Consider the following 19,337-nt stretch of genomic DNA (forward strand, 5'->3'; position numbering starts at 1 on the left):
TTTCCCATTCTGTTTTGTCCCAAAAATTTCTTCCTACAGGTGATGAATTCTCAAAATATTTTTTTCTTGAGAGGATGCATCTCTAAATGCATCCCATATTTGGTTCATAGTTTCTCAAAACATGAAAATAGTATTAACATAGAGTTCCATACTATTCCACAACCATTTTTTTTTTTTTTTGATAAGTAAGCACAGAATTCATTCAAAAGAGGCAAACTAGCCACAAAGTATATAGGGAGTATACAAGGCAACTAAGGCCTCACAAGCAAAAAAACCAAAAAAACTCACCACCCCTTATCTGGAAGCTAACCACTCTAGGAATCCTATAAGGGAATGCGGCTTCTCACCAATATACAATTTAGCCCAACCCCATATATGTTACATATAAAAGAATATTTAAGCCTCTGAATTGCTAACTCCCCCCCCCCCCCCCCCCTAAAAGCTAGTCTATTCCTTTCCTTCCAAACCGTCCAAAAAATAAATAACAGAATGAAATTCCAAAGTTTTTTCCTTTTTTTCCCCACAAAAGCACCCCTCCAACTAAATAAAACCTCCTTTACAGTTTTAGGAAAAGCCCATTGAACCCCAAACAAGCCCAAAACTAAGTCCCACAACACTCTGGCCATTGTACAATGAATGAGAATGTGATTTACATTTTCCTCTTCACAAGCACACAAAAAATAGCGATTGGGTAGCTACCACCCTCTCTTCTGGAGTCTATTTTTTTTTTTTTTTTTTTTGATAGGAAACGACAAAGGAATATATTGATAAAAAGAAGGTACAAACAATTAGAAGGATGAGGAATCCTCCCATCAAAGAAAAACAAGACTATAAGTAATCAAATATAAGAAAGTACAAGAAGAGAAAAGTAGACACTCTAGTTACACGCCGCTAACCAATCAAGTTGTAACATGTTAAGAGGAATCCCCTTAAAAACCTTAGAACAAAAAGCCCAAAAAGAGGTAAGAAAACAAATAGAATCTCAAAGATACTCAGAATTCCTTGCTTTGTCCTCGAAAATCCTTGCATTTCTTTCCCGCCACACCACCCACATTAACGCGATGCACGCGTTTTGCCATAAAACAATCCCTCTCTTGGAAGATCCAAAACCATTAAAATTACTAGATAACATGTCAGAGATGCTCCTTGGGGAAACCCAATCCATCTTTGCCGATTGAAATAATCTGTTCCACAACCCTATCGTCAAAGAGCAATGAAGGAAAAGGTGATCTACTGTTTTTCCATGCTTCATACACAACTTACATATGTCAGGGCTAAGTGCTTTGTAGGGTCTTCTCAATTGTAGCAAGTCATTAGTATTAACCTTCTTGTGAGCCACCAACTAGACAAAGGACTTGACTTTAAAAGGGACTTGAGCATTCCAGACAAACTTGGTAGGGAAAACTGGAGGCGACTCAGAAAATTGGGATAAGGCCAGAAAGAAAGATTTGACTGTGAAAAGACCTGAAGGAGATAAGGACCAAGATCTCTTATCTGGAACCGAAGATGATATGTGTAGACAATCAAAAGACTGCATAAGGCCCTCTAGATCTTCTATCTCAGAATCAAAAAGATTTCGACGAAAAGTGAAATTCCAAGAGAAGGGGCGGGTATAACCAAGAATTGATGAAATAGGAGCATTTTTATCCGTGACTACGCTAAGTAATCTTGGATATTGGACACCCAAAGGTTGTTCCCCCCCACCACAAGTCATCCCAAAACCGAATTCTATCCCCATTACCTACCACAAACCGAGTAAACTTGGAAAACTCTTGGTAGACTAGTGCAATGGCCTTCCAAGGACAACGATGAGACCATCTAACTATGTTGTTGACATCCCAACCATTGGAGTGTGATCCATAAATGCTTAAAATCACCTGATGCCATAGAGCTGAACCCTCCCTAGGATATCTCCACAACCACTTCCCTAAAAGAGCGACATTCCTTATAGATATCTTTCCAAAGCCCAATCCCCCTCTCGATTTCGGCTTACACACTACGTCCCAATTAACCAAATGGTCTCTTTTGCCTTCCCCTACGCCTGACCATAAAAAATCTCTTTGCATTCTCTCAATTTTTGCTGCCACAGAGGCGGGAATCTTAAACAAGGAGAGAAAGTAACAAGGCATATGGGTGAGACAAGATTGAATGAGAGTAATTCTGCCTCCAAAAGATAAATATGCCTTCTGCCACCCATCTAATCTCCTTGATATCCTCTCAATCACAGGATCCCAAAAGCCACTCGTCTTAGGATTCCCTCCCAGAGGAAGACCCAGGTAAAGTATAGGCCACCCAGAAGCCTTGCAGTCAAGCATCTCGGCCAACCTAGAAAGGTGATTCTGCTCAAGATTAATACCATAGATATTGCTTTTGTCAAGATTAACTTTCAAACCGGAAATATGCCCAAACACTAGCAGGACATTCTTAAGGGTCATCATATCCTCCTCCCGAGAGCTGGAAAAGAAAATGGTATCATCTGCAAATTGTAAGTGGAAAACCCTTGTTCTATTCCTACCCACCCTGAAACCCTCCAAGACGTTTCTCTCCTCAGCTTTCAATAACATCCTACTCAATACATCTGCCACTATAGTGAACAAGAACGGTGATAAAGGGTCTCCTTGTCTTAAACCTCTAGATGCCTTAACCCACCCTTTCGCATTACCGTTCACCAGGACTACAAAAGAAACCGAGGACAAGCAACCTCTCATCCATTTCCTCCATCTAAGACCAAACCCTTTCATCTCCAACACATGATCCAAAAAATCCCAACTCACATGATCATAGGCCTTTTCAAAGTCAATTTTGAATACAACTCCTTCCTCCCCTGATCTTCTTTTCTCATCCACTATCTCATTGGCTATGAGAACTGCATCCAAAATTTGTCTCCCTTGTACGAAGGCTCCTTGAGTAGAATGGATGGTCTCATGAAGTACCCCTCTTATGCGCCCTGCTAACACTTTGGCTATTATCTTGTAAAGACTAGTGATCAAGCTAATAGGTCTAAAGTCTGAGATTCTCCTTGACATGCTTTTTTTAGGTAACAGAACTATAAAGGAAGCATTGGTGCTTTGATTAATAATTCCGCTCCTATGAAATTCTGCAAACACTTTCACTAGATCCTCCTTTATCACTTCCCAACAATCTTGAAACACTGCAATGGTAAAGCCATCCGGCCCCGGAGCCTTATCCCTGTCCATCTGAAAAATAGCCTTAAAAATCTCTTCTTCAGTAAAGGGGGATTCCAACCTAAACGCACTCTCACCAGATATAGGGGACCAATCTAAGCCTTCCACTCTCCAAGATTCTCCAGAAGGACTCGTGTAGAGCTTTTCGAAATACCTTAAAATCTCCTCTTTTATGCACTCTGGATTATTCATCATTAGGCCATTTTCATTCTCCAACTCCTTAATAAATTTCCTATTTCTCCTGCCATTGGCCACCTTATGAAAAAATTTTGAGTTACAATCCCCTTCTTTTACCCATTTCACCCTAGCTTTTTGTCTCCAATGTATTTCTTCCCTCAAAATCAACTCCTCTAACTCCCCTTTTTTTAAAGCTCTTTGGGCTAAAAGTTCATGGGATAGGCCCCCTTCTTGCTCCAATGAATCAAAGTTAACTAAATCAGATAAGATATCTTTTTTCCTTTTACTTAGCTCTCCAAAAGAAGCCTTATTCCACACTTTCAATTTGGCTTTAATGAACTGTAATTTCCTCATGAACTTGTGCCCTTCCCACCCATTTCCTTGAAACTCCCTCCACCATCTTCCAAAATTCTCCTTAAAACTAGGATGTTGCAACCACATATTTTCAAACCTGAACGGCGTTGGACCCCACTTGAATGGATTAGTTTCCAAGACAATCGGCCAATGATCCGATGTCCATCTTGGTAGTACTCCTTGAATACTTTGAGGAAATGCTTGTTCCCACTCATTTGAGTACAGGAAACGATCTAATCTCTTGCAAACTGGATTCACTTGCATGTTTGACCAAGTATATGATGCACTCCTTAAAGGTAAATCTATCAATTCGCAATCACTTATGAAATCATCAAAATCCTTCATGCTTGGGGTTAATCTAGAACCGCCCAATTTTTCTGAACTTCTCCTTATGACATTAAAGTCACCGCCCACACACCAACACGGAGAAGCCAACCCAACAATGTCTGAAAGCTCCACCCAAAAATCCTTCCTGAGAGCTGAGTTGTTTGGGCCATAAACTGCAGATAGCCACAGAGATTCGCAACCGTCCAATGTAAACTTGATTGAGACCGAAAAAGAACCTAACACTACCTCCTCCCTGCTCAATTTTTTAGCGTCCCATATGATCAAAATCCCACCCGAAGCCCCACATGCCGGAAGGGCTGCCCAATCCTTATTTCTGGCTGTCCAAACACTACCCACGAATCTTCTATCACACTCTTCCTTTTTTGTTTCCTGAATCATCACTACATCCGGCTTTTCTGATCTCAGAAAATCCTTAACCACCCTTCTCTTTTTCTTTGAACCCAAACCCCTGGTATTCCAACTGATTATCTTCATGTGAAACTTTGTGACCCTAGTCTCCGAACCAAAACCAGTTAGTCTCACAATCCTGTGGAGCATCTGCTCTTCCTCCTGGAATATACCTTGATATCCAGAGTCTTTAAAACCTCACGTACTTTTGCCATTTTCCTAGGGGACAGTCCTTCTATTTGGAACTCGCCCGAAGGAGAGCCCGCAATACCTCCCAAGTGAACTGTAGCCTTACTGGACTCCTTGCAAGGTGATCTTAAATTAGCTGAGAGAGAATTGACACTCTCAGACAACTGGTAAGGACAAGCAGGCTGGATCACCTCCGTTTCCATTTCTAAATTAGGAATATCAACAGGAATTTGACCTTCATCATTGACTTTTTTGGAAAAAAATTCAGAGTTTACTCGGTTTTCCATGGGTGCCAGAGATTGAGAAGATGAGTCGGGAGACATGGGGGTAGGGGAACACAGAATGTGTACGGGAGGATTCAAGAGGGAATTAGTGAAGCCACTAGAAGAGGGTATATATGGATGGATGGAATTAAAAAGTGAAGGCGTTACCTCCAGAATTTCCGCAACCCTCGAAACACAGTTCCCCATCAAGCTAGGCCCTTTACCTCTGGTTTCTGGCGAAGAAGGCTTAACCATGGCTGCTGAGCCACGAGAATCAGACCCCACTCGGCCCAAAAAACCTTCCATATCTTCGTTGGATGAAAAAATGTTTAGATCTGCTTCCTTTCTCGGCGACGAGTCCCTTTCCCCTAAATTTTCCTTGCGAAGCCTTGGAAAACACGGAGAAAAGAGAGGGCTTGCATTTAATCCTCTGTTTGCCTGAGATTCGGCGCCTAAATCGTCTGTCTTTGGGTCCTCTTCGCTGTCCACCTTGGTTTTTCCGCGCGAAATGGCCTCGCTACTGCTCCAAATACTTTGTCAGTGCTCTGAGCTTGGGGGAAAGAAGGTTGACCACCGCTTCCTTGAACCGTACAACACCTTCTTCTCCGCTAACCTGCTCGACTGAAACTCGAGGAGTCCAGGAGCTGATTTCACCTTTTCGATTGCAGAAGATGCGTCTTCTTCTTCCTTGCGTGACGACGCCACAGTCACAACTGGGGTAACCTCTTCTGGGCTTAGGCCCAAGCCCAGCAGGCCTTTAATCTTGCAGCCCATTACAGCTCCACTTGGATCAGTCTTTGCCAGCGCCTGGGCCTTCCTCTCTCGGGCCCGACAACCCACATCAGCAATAGCCTCATCTTCTCCGGCCCAATCTCCTCCTGCTTCTCCAATCCCGTCCATCCCATCTGTTGATTTCAAACGAGACTGTGACGGGAGCTGGCAGCCCTTACCCCTTTCTCCCTCCTTCCTATGTCTGTCATCCTCCCCGACACAGTACCTTCCCTCCTCCGTTGATCTGCCGCACTCCCCTCGTCTTCCTCCACCTGTCCTCATGTGAGAAGTGACAGCCACCCGAGTCGACTCACCCTTCTCGCTACCTCTCCGTCTTTCTTCGTCTCCGACCATCGCGACGACAACTGTGAACGCCCAATCCCCATCAGTCACCTCTAACATAGCTGGAAGGATTGCCCTATTCTTCATTACAATCTTTAATCTCGCCCTGCTGAGATCGAATAACTTCAGCGTACGCCAATCGATTTCTTTTACAGACCCCCATTGCTCCACAATCTTCTTCAGGTGAACCTCCGACCATAGGTGGAATGGCAACCCCCTTAATTCGATCCATCCTTCTCTAAATTTCCCGTCTATTTCCGCATTTTCCTTCGGCGACCATCTTCGCAGCTGAATAATGTTCCTTTCCCCAACTCTTAACTTCCTCAAATCATGGAGAAATAAGGCTTCCTTGGTTGTTTCAAGGAAAAATACACCCTTTCCAACTGAAAAGGGTACGATCGTTACAACACCATTCTTCCCTAAGCTTCTCGCCACCAATCTTCCAACCTCAGTCCAATTCTCCCTATCAAACTTGCTTTCACATATCACAGCTCGCGCCCACCTCTCCACTGGAACTAGACCACCTCCTCTTGGTCCTTCGTCACTAACTGTCTTCGCGTAGGATCTGTGCATCGAGCCCACTTTGTAGTGAGGCCAGCTTTCCCCTCTTAAATTCTTTCCTTTTTCTTCTGCATTCGGATAGGGGACCACCAGCATTGTATCTAACGCTTTTTTGATACTCTCCCAACCTCTGCCCTTGTCGCCCTCTGGAATGATCAGAACGGAAGGTTTTCTGTTGGTAGCAAACTCCGAGATCCTTATGAACCTTCCATGGTTGTTGAAGCCAACTTCCAATAGATGAGCCCTGCATTTTCCCCTGAATTTTTTATTAAACCCCATATGACTCTTCAATGCTAAGGCTTTCGTCAAGTATTCAACCAACCACCCAACTGCTTCCTTTTCAAAACCTAATGCAAAAACAAAGCCTCTACTTATCTCTGTCATCGAACACCATTCACCTCCTTGATCTCCTTCCAACCTAATCAATAAGGTCTTCCTCTCAATCAAGACCTTCACCGTCTTCCTCTCAACCACCTCCCTTCTCATGATTCCTTAGTTTACAATCACATAATTATATGATCATCCCGTTCTTCACCAGTCTTTTTTTCATTTTCTCCCACAATGCTGGAAAGGAAATCCAAATTTTCCTTCCAATTCACCCTTTTCACTACCGCAATTTGGTCATTTTAGGAAATAAAAAATATCAACAATGCGAAATGAAAAAGAAGAGAAAACACACACACAGAACTGAAATATATTCTCTTCTGGAGTCTGTCAAGAGTCATAATCTTCCCCCAAGTGGCTTCTCACGCAAATAACACAATTTTAGTTGGAACTTTCTCCACCCAAATTTTATTTTTCGGAAAAATGACCGTCAAAGGCCTATCCAATTGGCTGTAAGCTTCCTTAACTCTAAACTGCCCATTTCCTCATTCCTTTCAAAAATCCGAATCTTCCTCCCAAGCTATCCTGTGCCCCCTCAACACATGAAGCAAGTTGCCTACTATATCCAACTCCCAATCGTTAAAATCCCTAATGAACCTCAAATTCCAACCTCTTTCTCCAAAATTCTGGTCCCACATTTCTTCTATTGTCGCATTCCTATGAGCTGCCAAAGTGAAGAGATGCGAGAATCTTTGGGACAACACTATATCCCCACACCAAAGGTCAGTCTAGAACCTAATTTTATTGCCTTTCCCCACTTTGAACGCCAAGTTTTCCCAGCACCATCCAGCTTCCTTTAAAATTTCCTTCCAAACCCCCACTCCAAACGCACCCACAACCTTTTTAGTCCTCCAGCGGAAGTCCTCTTGACCATACTTCGCCAAAAGCACTTGCTTCCAAAGAGCCTCCTTATCACAAGCAAATCTCCAAATCCATTTGCCAAGTAACCCTTTGTTCAAAAGGGTTAGCTTCCTTATTCCAAGCCCCCCTTTCTCCTTATCCCCACACACCACCTCCCATTTGACAAGATGAGCTTTCCTTTCCAGATTTCCCCCTCCCCACAAAAAATCTCTTTGCGGTTTTTCTAGTCTCCTTGCCACAGATTTGGGCATGCGAAAAAGGGACATTTGATACACTGGCATGCTTGCCATTGTGCTTTATAAGAGTGATTCTCCCACCCTTTGAAATATATTGTCTTTTCCAAAGGGCATGTCTCCTCCTCACTTTCTCTTCTACCCCATCCCACTTAGAAACGACCTTATTTGGTGCCCTCAGAGGCAGCCCTTAGTAAACTGCAGGCAGCTGCCCCACCCTACACCCTATCTCCACCGCCATCTCATCCACCTCTTCCACCTCCCCTACTGGAATGATCTCGCTTTTAGCCAAATTAATTCTTAACCTTGATGCGGCTTCAAACCAAAACAAAATCCTACTCAAGTGCGTTAGATGCTCCCTTTTTGCCTCACAAAAAACGATTGTGTCATCGGCAAAGAGCAAGTGTGCAATGTGGACAGCCCGCCCTCTACCACGTTGAATTTTACACCCTGAAATAAATCCCCCTTCCACAGCCCTTCTGATTAGAACACTTAGCACTTCCATCCCCGTGACAAAAAGATAGGGGGAAAGGGGGTCCCCTTGGCACAGCCCCTTCGAGCTTGAGAAGAAGCCAGCTGGGACTCTGTTCACCATGATTGAGTACTTAGCTGTGGAAATACACCACCACATCCACCTCAACCACTTTGAACCAAACCTCATTTTTTGCATAACCTTCAAAAGGAACTGCCAATTAATGCTATCATACGCCTTCTCAATATCTAGCTTATAGATTATCCCTTTCTCACCCCTTTTTTTCCATGCTTCAATCACCTCATTTGCTATTAGAGAGACATCTAAAATCTGTCTTCCCGTGACAAACGCGTTGATAAGGGGAAACCACTTTTCCTATCACTTTTTTAAGCCTGTTGGCCAGCACCTTAGCCAACAACTTATAAAGCCCCCCTAAGAGGCTGATGGGTCTAAAGTCCCCTAGATCCTCGGCCCCTCATTTCTTTGGTAACAACACCAAAAAGGTATTGTTGAGACTTTTGAGGAAAACATTCTGTTCATAGAACTCCTTGAACATCTCCAAAATCTCCTCCTTCACAAAGTCCCAGCAACTTTGCCAGAAAGCCAAAGTGAAACAGTCTAGTCCTGGGGCTTCATCCTCGTTCATATCCATCAAAGCTGCCTGGACCTCAGCCTCAGTGAAAGGAAGCTCTAGCATCCTCGCTTCTTGAAGACTGATTTGGTTAAATTGTAGGCTTCCAATGTCCGCCCTCCACTCCAAGCTTTCTGAAAGCTGCTGCTGAAAGGCATTCACTACCCTTTCCCTAATTTCTTGCTCCTCTGTCAGCCTCACCCCATTTATCTTAATTCTGTCCATGTAATTGGCTCTTCTATGGGCGGAAGCCATACGGTGGAAATAGCCTGTGTTTCTATCCCCTTCCTTTAACCATAACTCCGTTGAAGCCTGTCTCCAATGTGTTTCTTCTAAATCTACCCACTTGGCATATCCCTCCTTGGTTTCCTTTTTACAAGCTAATTACTCCAGTGTCAAACTCCTCTCACCTTCCACCCTATCCCAATACTCCACTTGTTGGAGAGCTGCATCCTTATTGCATTCCAGACTCCCGAACACCTCCCTATTCCAAACTTTTAACTTCTGTTTCACCTCCTTCAATTTTGCAGTCAATTTGAAACTGGCGCTACCTCTAACCTCTATCCCCTGCCACCAATTATGGATTAAATCTTTGAACCCCTTGACTTTGAACCACATATTTTTGCATCTGAAAGGGGTAGACCCTCTCCTTAGGCTACCCCCCTCAAGTAAAACTGGAAAGTGATCTGAGGTCGGCTTGGGTAACCTTCTCTGGACTACCCTACTAAACTGGTCAAGCCAGCAGGGAGTTACTAGAAATCTATCTAACCTTGCCCTCGATTGGTTATTAAGGCCCCCACTCCAAGTGAAAGATCCCCCTTGCAATTGTAAGTCCACGAGACCTAGCTCGTCTACAACCTGAGCAAACCTCCTCATAGCTGAGGTTATTCTCCTTTGCTTGCTTCTTTCACTTTGAGAGAGGATGATATTGAAATCACCCCCTAGACACCAAGGTCCTTCCCAGATTCCTCTGATCGCCCTGATTTCTTCCCACAAACACTCCCTTTCTACTCTGGTAAAGGGGCCATAAACACCCATGAACACCCAAACCACCCCATTTTCCACATTCCTGAGTTTGCAGGATACGGAAAACTGACCCTCCTCCCAATCCAATAATTCTAGAGATCTTTTATCCCAACAAATCAAAATACCTCCAGCCAATCCAAAAGCATCCAGGGCCTTCCAGTCTAAGAATCTTCTAGGCCCTAAACCACTCACCACCCTATCAGACAAAACTTGAATTTTTGTCTCTTGAATGCAAAACAGACCCACCTTCTGCTTTCTGATGATAGATTTAATTGCTTTCCTTTTAGTACTGTCGTTCGCTCTCCTCACATTCCAACTCAACAACTTGAGGTTCATTGGACAACCACTGATTGACCCCCTCTGCCCTGAAGAGGACATTTCTTTCTACCTTCCCCCTCATAGTTAACTGAGCATTCCAATCTCTTTAACTCCTTTCAAATTTTGATTTTTCCAATAGGCATTTACTGTGGATCTTTTCCCTCATTTTTTAAATTTTAACCAGGAAACTTAGAATTTCCTTTTCCAACCCTTCAGCCGAAAATCCCAAAAATTGGCTGAACTTTGCTAGGCTACTGTCTTCCCAATTAAGTGCCCTTTCCCCCCTTCCTTCTTGGGATTCATACTGAGATGACCCCCCCTCCGAATCCCTTGCCACTGAAATAGGGCCATTAAACTCAACCAATTCCCAACAGTCATTGCCATTCGCACTAAGCCCAGCTGCATCTTGGCAATTTATCAAAATTCCATCTGGCAAGCCTCCCTTAACACCCCAGAATGATAAAAAAACTCCCCCCCTGGAGTCAGACCAAATGAAAACAAGATAGAATGAGAAGGAGTCCTCGAATCCCTTAAGCCCCCGTAATTTGAAAGAGACCCATACCTCAAAACTTCTTTTGCTAGGGCTCTGTCTGTCAATATTGACTTCCCCACAGAACCCAGGTTGGGCTAAGGATTTCCCCAACGGACCTTTTGTAAGTTGAAACTCGGTCGGGCCATGGCTATTCATAACTGAAGGCCCAAAAGGCTGCACCCCAAAATCCTTAAGATTGGTTAGAAACGGCCCGCTGCTCTTCCTTTGGGACACTGTAGGCCCAAATCGCGGCCCAATCTCCACCTTTGAAACCTTCTTTCCCTTAGAGCCACTCGACCCAACCCTACCAACTCCAACCCCTTTTAAAGTTACTCCTTCTGAAAGGGTTTGCGGAATAGGCCCCCCAGCCCACCTTAGGCCCAAGGTGTCCTTGGTGAGCCCAATCAAAGACAGCCCAACTTCCGCCTCACCCACCGAGGACCAGATCGTCGACCCGAACTGAATCCGGCCCGCAGTCAAAACCCTACCCGTCCCGTCCACCTGCCCTTCCATCTTGTCAGCTGTCCGTGACAACGCCTCGAGCCTTGCGTTACCCCACTCTTCCACTCGTGGGTCAGCACGTGCGCCTCCGTCGCCCCTGACCTCTCCTCTGGAACAATCTGTTGAGCCCCGGTAGCCCTCCAAAATTCTGTCTCATCGACGACAACACCTCCCACCAAAGAGGAAGGTTATAAGATATCCCCTCGACTCCAATCTCCAACGAACTTGACAACTCTTCTCCCTTTGTTTTAACTAGGATCCTAGCCCACTGGAGATTCTCCATTCTTTCCGTCAGTGGATCCATGGCTACAAAACCACCGCACTCATCCCTCACCCTTCTCAGAATGGACGGGACCTAGAGCGATATTGGCAAGCCCATGATCCTCACCCAAGCTTCTTCTCTTATTTCCCCTTCTTCCATACACCCGTATCTTGGACTCCAAAGCTCCAGACCTATCTGAATCCCACCCACCGACCTTTTCCCGAAGGTGAGAATTCTTCTGGCTTCTTCCACAAATTCGAACTCTAGAAGGACTTGACCCTCTTCCAGCCAAGCCAAACCAAGCTTTTCTTTCAGCCCCCAAGCACTCGCCATCAACCACCCCAACCTCTCCAGATTCTCTCCTCCTGGTACCCTAGGGTTCCATCTTCCAACTAAGCAATGCCCCAATTTACTCAAATTTCTACTGATTGCCTCTCCTTTTATCTCCATTCTGACCAAAAGTCTATCCCTATTCCCCCATCTCTTTCCCATTTCAGCTTGCAGCCTTTCAGGGATCGACTCTTCCTTTTTTTTTTTCTCCTTTTTGTTGAGGCTTGCGATCAGATCCCGTGCAACCTCCGCCATAATTGACCATCCCCCCTTTCCCCTCCGCCTTTCGGGATACAAATGCTGTATCTCTTCTCCTCTGCATCTACGACCCTTAACCGGAGAAAGCAACCCGCCTTGTTGGCTTCGCGCACCATGGAATAACTTCTCCCCTTCTCCTTCCAACCCTTCTCCCATTTGTCCTCTTTCCTATTATTAACGCACTGATCTAACCCCTCCAGAAAGAGCCTAACACTTGCCGGCCCCAATCGAACCCATGACGAAACCCCCCTCTTGCTTTCCACAATGAAAAACAGGGTTTTACCTCTTCTCTCCTCCACCTTGACTTCAAAAACCTTCGACTCCACCCTGAAACAATTTCCTTGCCGTTTCCTCCGTTTCCCCGCTTGGTTATCTCCCTCATCACCATCGCCCTCGCTCTCACGCTCTCTCGCTCTCATTTTCTTTCCTCATACTATTCCACAACCATGTTATTATCATAAAGTCATTTTGTTGCCACTCATCGAAACTTTTAGATTCCTAGGGAGAAGGATTTTCTACGAGATGTTCTAGTTTCTCTTTGCCCCAATATACACCCTCATGACTTTAGCCCATAATAAATAATTAGGTCCCTTTAGCTTTATTGAAGTAATTTAGATACTGACACTATCTCCAAATTTGTGATCACTGCTACCATACTTGTTAATTACTGAAGGGGCAAAATGGGGACTATTGTACTTAACAAATTGAAACAAAGGGATGTTGAGAAACCTTCATCACTAACCCATATTTGTATCACACAATACAGCCAATCACATAGGCACTACTATTGGAGATAACTGTAATGTAGCAACAGTTTTTTTTTTTTTTAGAGGGCTAGGTTTTCAGATCAAGCTTGCTCTGATACCATGTTGACTGAGAGAAAGAAAATACTAAATAGTGTCTTATTCATCAAGAAAAGAGTATAGATCATATACATAGACTTTTACGAAAAAAGAAATTAAAAAAAAAATAAAACAAAAAAACTAGACTACTTCTGACCCAATGACTAATATTCTTTAACATGACATGAGGTGCATTTGTGGGTATTGTAGCTTTATGGGTGGTAACCTAGTTACCTAGATGAGTAAAAGGTTAAATGTAGTACTGAGGTGTAGTGCTGAAGCAGAATGTAGGGCTATGGTTCATGTGTGAACTAGTATGAATCTAGAATTTTTTACAAGAGCTTAGATTTTCTCTTGAAAAGCCCATGACTGTATTTTTATTACCGGACTGCTATTCACATTGCCAATAACCCCATGTTATATGAAAGGACTAAACAAATAGGTTAAACTACTCCTGACCAAATAAATAGTAACAATTCTTTAACATGACATGAGGTGCGTTTGTGGGTATTATACCTTTATGGGTGGTAACCTAGTTACTCGGATGAGTGAAAGGTCAAATGTAGTAGTGAGGGGTAGTGCTGAAGCAGAATGTAGGGCTATGGTTCATGTGTGAGGAGCTAGTATGAATCTAGAATTTTTTACCAGAACTTAGATTTTCTCTTGAAAAGCCCATAACTATGCGTTATTATAACTAGACTTCTATTCACATTGCCAAGAAGTCCAAATATGAAAGGGCCAAACACCTTAAGGTTGCCTATTATTTTATCAGAGAAGTTGATCATAAAGAAAGTAATAACTCTGCACATCTAAATTGGAGATCAGTTTGAAGATACTTTTACTTGATCTTTTGGAAAGGATCCTTTTCCTATCGTGTTTTCCAAGCTGGGTCTTGAGAATACACACACCCCAACTTGAAGGGGAATGAATAGAATGGTTTATTTTTATTTATTATTTATTATTTATTTATTTTTGCATACTTTGAAAATTTCTGTCATGAGACTCTCTTTCTCTTCTAGATGAAACTTCTAAAAGGCCTTCGTGAGAATTTTTAAGTTTTTTTTTTTTCCTTGCTGCCATAATCTTAACTCTTCATCCTTTTCGTAAGTCCTAAAAGGATGAAACAGTAGCCCACCCAATTTGATTGTGGCAACCACCTTCCAGGTTGTCCTACATTAGGCCTAGTGCTTACCTAAAATCAAGGAAGAATATTAAGTTTTTCTCTGCCATAATCAAACATAGAGCTTTGAGACCCAGGTTAGAAAATTATTTTATAGAACTTAAGTGGAGCATCGTCATTTTTTGGTTAGGGAGTGCTTACTACATGTTGGAAACTGATGATTAATTTGGCATTGCTAGTTTGACAGTTCCATGACCATTTGACTCTCTTTGCTGTGTCCAAATATTTTGGTGTAAGTCACTGTTGTGACCACAATTATTATCTTTCACCATATGAAGCTGGTAATTTGTTTTTGTTTTTAAGTTTCAGCAGTTTGGTCCTGATTTAGGTACAAAGCATGGGGCTGTCTTCTAGGACAGCAGTTAGCAGAAAGAGACATCATGGTGGCATGCATCGACTACCGGTGATGGTTTTTTTTTCTTTTGTCAAGCATTATTGTATCATATTCAACAATCTACATTAACTCAGGTGTGCTACATTGCCCAATGTCCTACAAAAGACTCAATTGTGTAAAGATAACATGATACTTGTAGAACACTGTAGTCAGAATGTGTTGATCGCTTAGAGCATGTGGTTTCTTCCTTGGGGGGAATTAAGAATCAAATCATATGGAAAATTAGATGAAAGGCATGAGATTCCTTGTTTGAAAATTTATTTTTCATGTTTAATCAATACTTTCATCTTGAAATCTTGAACTTAATTAAATATCTGTTCATTAATGCCCAAAACAATTACTCTTTTCTAGATTGTTGGTGATAAGTTTTTGCTTATTCATAAAATGATCACTCAATTAAACTAATGCATGTTCAAAATTGGCGTTGAAAATAATTAAAGATGACTTGTTGTATTCTATTTCCAGGGGAGATTTTTCTTCAACTATTCATTCCCTTTAATGTTATCAGCACTATCTCTTAACTAAATAATGATTTATGCATTTGTTGCACTTGCATTACATGCATAAATCCTGTCTTGAGTCTACTCATCCAGATCATCTTACAGTGGAAATTTGTATGCAGAAATTTTCCTCAGGGGACCATCAGCGATATGGTAAAGGATGTTTCTCAGGGGATCTCATTTGTGTGCAACAATATTGCTGAATATGGAGGTGACCCCAACAGGTAGTGCTCTCATTTATCTTTTATTACATGATGTTTCATCTTCTAACTATGCAATTGATCTTTATACTTATGTGCATAGGATTTATCTAATGGGGCAATCAGCTGGTGCACATATTTCTGCTTGTGCTCTCCTAAATCAGGCAATCAAGGAGTCTAGGGAAGGAGATATCATGTCTTGGAGTGTTTCTCAGATAAAAGCTTATTTTGGTTTATCTGGAGGGTAAATATTTATTCACTATGTCGTTATAAATTTTTGGAAATCCTCTTCATGAAGCCTTTATGTTTTAAAAAACTTCAGGACCTAGGCTTCATTTTTAAATTGTCCACAGGAGATATCATGTCTTGGAGTGTTTCTCAGATAAAAGCTTATTTTGGTTTATCTGGAGGGTAAATATTTATTCACTATGTCGTTATAAATTTTTGGAAATCCTCTTCATGAAGCCTTTATGTTTTAAAAAACTTCAGGACCTAGGCTTCATTTTTAAATTGTCCACCATTTTTCAGTAGAATTCTGATGGAGAGAAGACCATCGTTGTGGTTTATTTATTTGCTTAATAGCTCATGTATTAGTTCATTGCACAGTCCTGCAGGGAGCCACATAAAACTCCTTGTGCAATCTTTTTGTTGGTTGGATCCCAGGGCACCTTCTCTGAGTCCCACAGTGTTCATGCTAACATTCCTTTTCCAGGCATCTATTCAGGTTTTATTGATATTAACCTACAAAGTAGCAGGGGAAGTGGATTTAACCTTGGCAGTATTATCCTTGTATTAAAGTTTACACACCGATAGACACCAATAGACACCAATTAACAGAAATTTCATCCATTTTGGAAACTGAGGACGTAGAGGTTCTTTGTGGAAAGGAAGACTTTCCTGGTTAGGTTTGAAGGTGAGGGTGGTACTTGGTGTTTGCTTTCAAAGCATAGTAAAGGCTTTGTTTTCTCTTTAGGCTTTGAGAAGGAAGAGGTTGGCTGGCTGATTGAACTTTTGGCCAAGGCTGTCGAGTTGAAGAGTTACATGGGTTTCAACAGAAAATATAGAGGAAAGGCCAGGTATGCTTCAAAAACTATGGTAGGTTTATCAGGCTTTTAGAGTTTGCCTGCAAAAGAAAGTCAACTTTTCTGGTAATCCCTGAGGGCGAGCAAGGCAAGGGTTGGGAGCAACTAAAAAATGCTTTGTCTTCAATGTTGGTGGTCCCCTCCTCGAATATAGCTGAAAAGGAAAGATAGTGCAGGGATGATACACAAATGTGGGTCCTTTGTATTGGTCCTTTGTGAGTGTAGTCAAAGAGAAAGGACCAAAGAGAGGAGGTCTTGCTCCAATTGGGAGATGGGTGAGAGTTGTGGTTTGTGAATGTCCTGCATCTTTTGTTGATTGGGCTGAGGTTGGTTGTGCTTGGGCAAGATTCTTAGGGCAGAAAAGCGTGGTGACTCTCATCCCTTTTTTTGTTGGAAAAGGTTTATTTTTTGTAGAAACAGTTGAGGAAGCCTCCTTTCTTCAAGAGTTAAGGTTTTTCAAGGTTAAGGGAGGGTACATAGTCCACTTGAGAAGATGGTCTCCTAGGGAAAACACAAAAGTTTTAGGGAAGTTCAAAGAAGGATGGATTGAATTGCGGGGTTTGCCCTTCCATTTATGGTCTGAGGAACATCTGAAGAAAATTGTGGAACAGTGGGGGATGGTGGTAGAGATCAATTGGCGAATTGCGAAATTGTTTGATCTTTCTAAGGCAAGGGTGAAAATATCTATGAAGGAATGTATAGTTCTTCCTGCTTTGATTGAAGTGAAAGATGGTGAATGGGTTTTTATAATCTCAGTTGTAGTGGTTGGAGTTGAAGACGAAAGGTTGGTTAGAGGAATGGCTGAGTCGACTCGGGGGAGGTTTGAGTCTCACTCATGGACAGGTGGCAGAAGGATGGTTGAGAAGTATAATCCAATGGCTAAGGTTTGGTCTTTTAACGGGGATTTTGGTAGATTTCAAGGTAAAGTAGAAAGTCAAAAGGGTGAGGTTGCTTTTGAGGGGACGTGTGGCAAGAGGAGTGCGTTTGTGGGAAACAACTGTATCCAACCCTCCTCTCTCTTTAATTTGAATTCAACTAAAGAGGGTAATGGGTCCTTTAGGCCAAGGACGTTTGGTGAAGATTGGGCCGGAAGGGTTAAGGCCCATTCAAGCTTCAAGCACTGGTACTTGGCTTCAAATATTGTGCAGAAGGGAAGGGCTCATTTTTCTCAAGAACCTCGACCCTTAGTAGAAGCAAAAGTGGGCCAGGAGAGGGGAAATAAATTAAAAGAAAGCCCGTTGACCATTTTGGGCCAAGAAATGGGTGGAGTTTAGCCTAACGTTGGGAAGGGTTCTTTATGTAGAGAAGACTCCTCTCTGCTTGTTTCAATCGCAAAGGGGACTATAGTCTCAAAGGCCTCTTCTTCTTAGCTAGGGGGTTCTGTGCCAAAAATTGGTTCAAAGAAGCTATGGAAAAGTCTTAGTCCTCCAATTTCTGATTGCCGATAAGGGCCTCGAAGACATAGCGAGCCTTTATTGCAGGAAGCCCTAACTTCAGCACAAGATGTTCTATCATGGGACGTTGCATTTGGAGTGGGAGCACAGAAGGCGTGAAGATTCAGCTCGAGTCCTCTCATTTCTAGTTGTCGATTAGAGCTTTGAAGAAGAAGTTCTAGGGAAGGGGCTTCATCGTCGGGTGGTGATGCGAGAAATAGTGAATGCCATGTTCAATAAAGGTCTTCACTTAAGACAACTATTCAATCAGAGGGGAAGGCAAAATTTTGCTGATTTTCTAACATTGCAGACAAATGAGACGTAGAGGGATTTGGGGGTTTTGCTTATTGTGGTTCTTCAATCTTGGTTTTTCCTTCTAGTCCAGTAACCAGAGAAAAAAGGCAATCCTCAGTGGGGACTTGTGGTTTGTTGGTAGTGGAAAACAAAGAGGTATCTTCATCTCCCTTACCTCAGTCATGAATTTCAGCTTTTCCCCCATCGTCTTGGCACACCCACCTTTGTTTTCTTATGATCCCACTCTTCCCAATTCACTAACGGAATTGCGAGTAGTACTTGAAGTGAATTAAAACAAAACAAAAAAAAAATGACGATGGTGTTATATGTGAATATTCTATTGGCAATCCTATGGCGGGAAAGAAATGCTAGAATATTCGAGGATAAGGTAAGGAATTTAGAGGTTCTATGGGATACCATTCATTTCCTTGCTTCTTTTTGGGCTTCTTGCACCATGTTTTTTAAGGGCATTCCCCTTAATGTGGTTCAACTAGATTGGTTAGTGGTGTGTAGCTCCAAGGGTGTGGACTAGTAAGGAGAGTTAGCTTTGTGTAATTACCAAATAGCTATTTTCTTTTGGTATTCATTTTGTTTAGTTCTCTTTTGTGGGAGGATTCCTCATCCTTCTTTTGTATTTCTTAAATCTTTTTTCAATATAATTCATTGTTGTTTCCTATCAAACAAATAGACACCAATTGGTGGTGTCTTTACCAAATTGCGGTTTCCAATGGTTAATACCTTGTGTACTCTGCTAAACCTGAAACTGTTCCCAATGACTCATTTTGGTGAGGAGGAAACTTCCAACTGTAATTGGATTTAGAAGTCATACAGTTCTATTTGAAATTTTGTGGTGTGTCAGTTCTTTTGCATTTGCAAATGTTTATGGCTTGTATTTGGTCCAACTGAAGGACTTCTACCATTGATTGTCTCAAGGGCTTGGTAACTGAATTTGGGGATTATGTCATTTTGATTTTATCTTACCTTTGCCTTCATGCACAGGTTTGGGCCTCTTTTATGCAACCATATC

At 42.4% G+C, this 19,337-nt stretch overlaps 1 protein-coding gene across 2 annotated transcripts in view; it reads left to right on the forward strand.

The window, feature by feature from the left end:
• Positions 1–19,337, forward strand: part of LOC100263542 (isoprenylcysteine alpha-carbonyl methylesterase ICME) — a 63,028-nt gene that overhangs the window by 28,200 nt on the left and 15,491 nt on the right. Inside the window, exons 5-7 of one of the 2 annotated variants that reach the window (XM_002264926.4) lie at positions 14,736–14,810; positions 15,424–15,525; positions 15,605–15,745. In XM_002264926.4, the coding sequence (XP_002264962.1) occupies positions 14,736–14,810; positions 15,424–15,525; positions 15,605–15,745 (318 nt within the window). The remainder of the gene's footprint in view (positions 1–14,735; positions 14,811–15,423; positions 15,526–15,604; positions 15,746–19,337) is intronic. The other variant, XM_019225110.2, reaches the window with a different exon arrangement.

Source organism: Vitis vinifera, chromosome 14, assembly GCF_030704535.1.
Source record: "Vitis vinifera cultivar Pinot Noir 40024 chromosome 14, ASM3070453v1".
Taxonomy (NCBI): domain Eukaryota; kingdom Viridiplantae; phylum Streptophyta; class Magnoliopsida; order Vitales; family Vitaceae; genus Vitis; species Vitis vinifera.